We start from the raw sequence: 2,205 nt of genomic DNA on the forward strand, positions 1-2,205 counted from the left end.
CATCATTAAAATTTTTACAATAAAACCTCAAAAAATCATGACACAAAAGTGGAAACACTGCAGTTAATCAAATCTACAAGCTTTATTTTTAGAAGAGAAATAAACAACATTGATTCCAGTGAATTACAGATCAAAGAGCTGTTTAAATGTTTATTCTTTGCTTGAAAAAACAGAAAAATAACATAATAAACAATGAAAGACTGTAGATATTAATACTGAAACTCTTTATTGTGATGATGAAGTGATGAGATGAAGATCAGAGCATTAAGCAGAGCCATGTTTGAGCTCACTGAAGATCAAGAGGAGCTCTAGCAGCTCCAACACATGCGTGGACGCTCACTGCCCAGTGCATTGCTCTCTCGTCAGGGTTTGGCTGACAGGAGTCTGGGAGTCCATGGTGGCCTCACAGGTCACTGTCTTCTTTAGCCACTGGTCCTCCTGGAGGGTCAGGGTGCTGCTCCAGCTGTAGAGGCCGTCATTCTTCTGCAGAAGCCCGGGGCTCTGGCTAACCCCCGAGCTCCAGCTGCTCCCGTCCACCTTCCAGCTCAGCCGCCAGTCTGAGGGGAAGCCCTTGTTGGCCAAACACACGAGTGTGGCCTTCCCCTGCTGCAGCTCCACGCTGGAGGGGGGCAGGACCGTGAGGGTGGGCGCGGCCACACCTAGGACACACACACAGTTTCATTTCCCTTATTTCTAACAGAGCACAACTGAGTTCAGTGATGCATTAAAAACCAAACTCTAATTACAACCTTAAACTCAACCGTTTCACACACAAACTCATATTTCCAATCACATTCATAGCTGCACTTCATTTCCATTTTCATTAGAAAATATTACTGAATTTCACTCAGTAAAACTCGGACATTCTGCACATCCTGTGATGGGAAATTTGAAATGGAACATGATTTTATTTCCTCCAAAACAATAAATAATCCCTAAATAAATGGAGCTGCAGTCTCCATGTACTATGGCTTCAAAGCTTTAGAGCTGAAAACGCTGCTCATAATAACCTCCACATGGTGGCTTCCAGATGGAGACAGAACTGCTGTAATGGAGCCCAACACTGACACTACAATCCAGCTCTACATCTGATCTTTTTAAAGAAATGTCATTACTGAACACTTCACAGGAAACCTTTAGGAAATATTAGTGTTTTAAAGAAAAGAAATCCAGTTCAGAAACAGGAGCTCGTGGTAAAGCCTAAAGCTCCACGCTCGCCACACTTCAGCCAAGTTCTAATGAAATACATTCAAATTTGGATCAGAACTGATTTAGAAGAACATCAAGTACGTCTGTACTGTTGATCCATAATCATTTTAATAAAACATTCCTTTTGAATAAGGAGGAAAAGTGGACTTACTTCCAACTGACAGTTTGGTTCCTCCACCAAAAGTCCTCCACAGTGATACAAACTGGTTTACTGGCTGTACAAAAACCTCCTGCTCTAAACACGCCGCTCTCTTCAGCCTCTACACGCACTATTTCTGACCTATAATACAATATTAATGGATTCTACAATCATCTAATAATGGAATAAACTACACACTGTAGATCTGCACACGTTCTGCCTTTTATTCCCAACAAGGATTAATTTATAAGCAGTGAAATATCTAAACTGAGGACTCGCTTGGTCCTTTAGAATTTACACAGCAGACAAACTGAACTTCCTAAACACTAAATATACAGTTTTAAATAGGTAGAAAATGTTCTAGATAAAAGTTCTTCTAAAAGTAATAGATGAAAAGGTTCTTACTGTTTTCATTGTTTCCTCCACCAGAAAGTCCTCCAGCCCTGATCCAGACAGACTGGGTGGCAGTCGTAGCTGCAGAAACCCTCAAATGAAAGTCAGAGACAGTTAGAACTGCACAATAAGAGAACGCCCTCTGCTGGACATTAAAGGGAATATTTCACTTCTAATAGAGGCTCCACTTTGCATGATCAGCCCACGCTTCAGTGCTCTGCTAGTGTTTATAGTCCTGTGAGTTTAACACTTCATGACTGAGAGCTGCTGCCCCACAAACTTCACCCACAGCAACCATGACTTTGGTCTCCATCTTCATCTGGACGCTCACCCTCTGGACTCAAGGTCACTCACTCATTTATCTTTGTGTAAATTAATTTCTGTCCTGTTTTAAGTATATTTAGTTACAATTCATGCTCTGTGTAGTTTTCCCTTCATTTTTATCACTTGAATCTAATTTGTTT

The 2,205-nt window shown here is 41.2% G+C and overlaps 1 gene segment (V, D, J or C); it reads right to left on the reverse strand.

Annotated features, from left to right (window-relative positions):
* Window positions 1-201: 201 nt before the first annotated feature.
* Window positions 202-1,762, reverse strand: LOC108417691. The segment is given in 3 exon segments: window positions 202-659; window positions 1,361-1,469; window positions 1,754-1,762. Coding segments are annotated over 3 exon segments (441 nt in total).
* Between the last annotated feature and the right edge of the window lie 443 nt (window positions 1,763-2,205).

This window comes from Pygocentrus nattereri, chromosome 11 (assembly GCF_015220715.1).
Source record: "Pygocentrus nattereri isolate fPygNat1 chromosome 11, fPygNat1.pri, whole genome shotgun sequence".
In the NCBI taxonomy this organism is placed as follows: domain Eukaryota; kingdom Metazoa; phylum Chordata; class Actinopteri; order Characiformes; family Serrasalmidae; genus Pygocentrus; species Pygocentrus nattereri.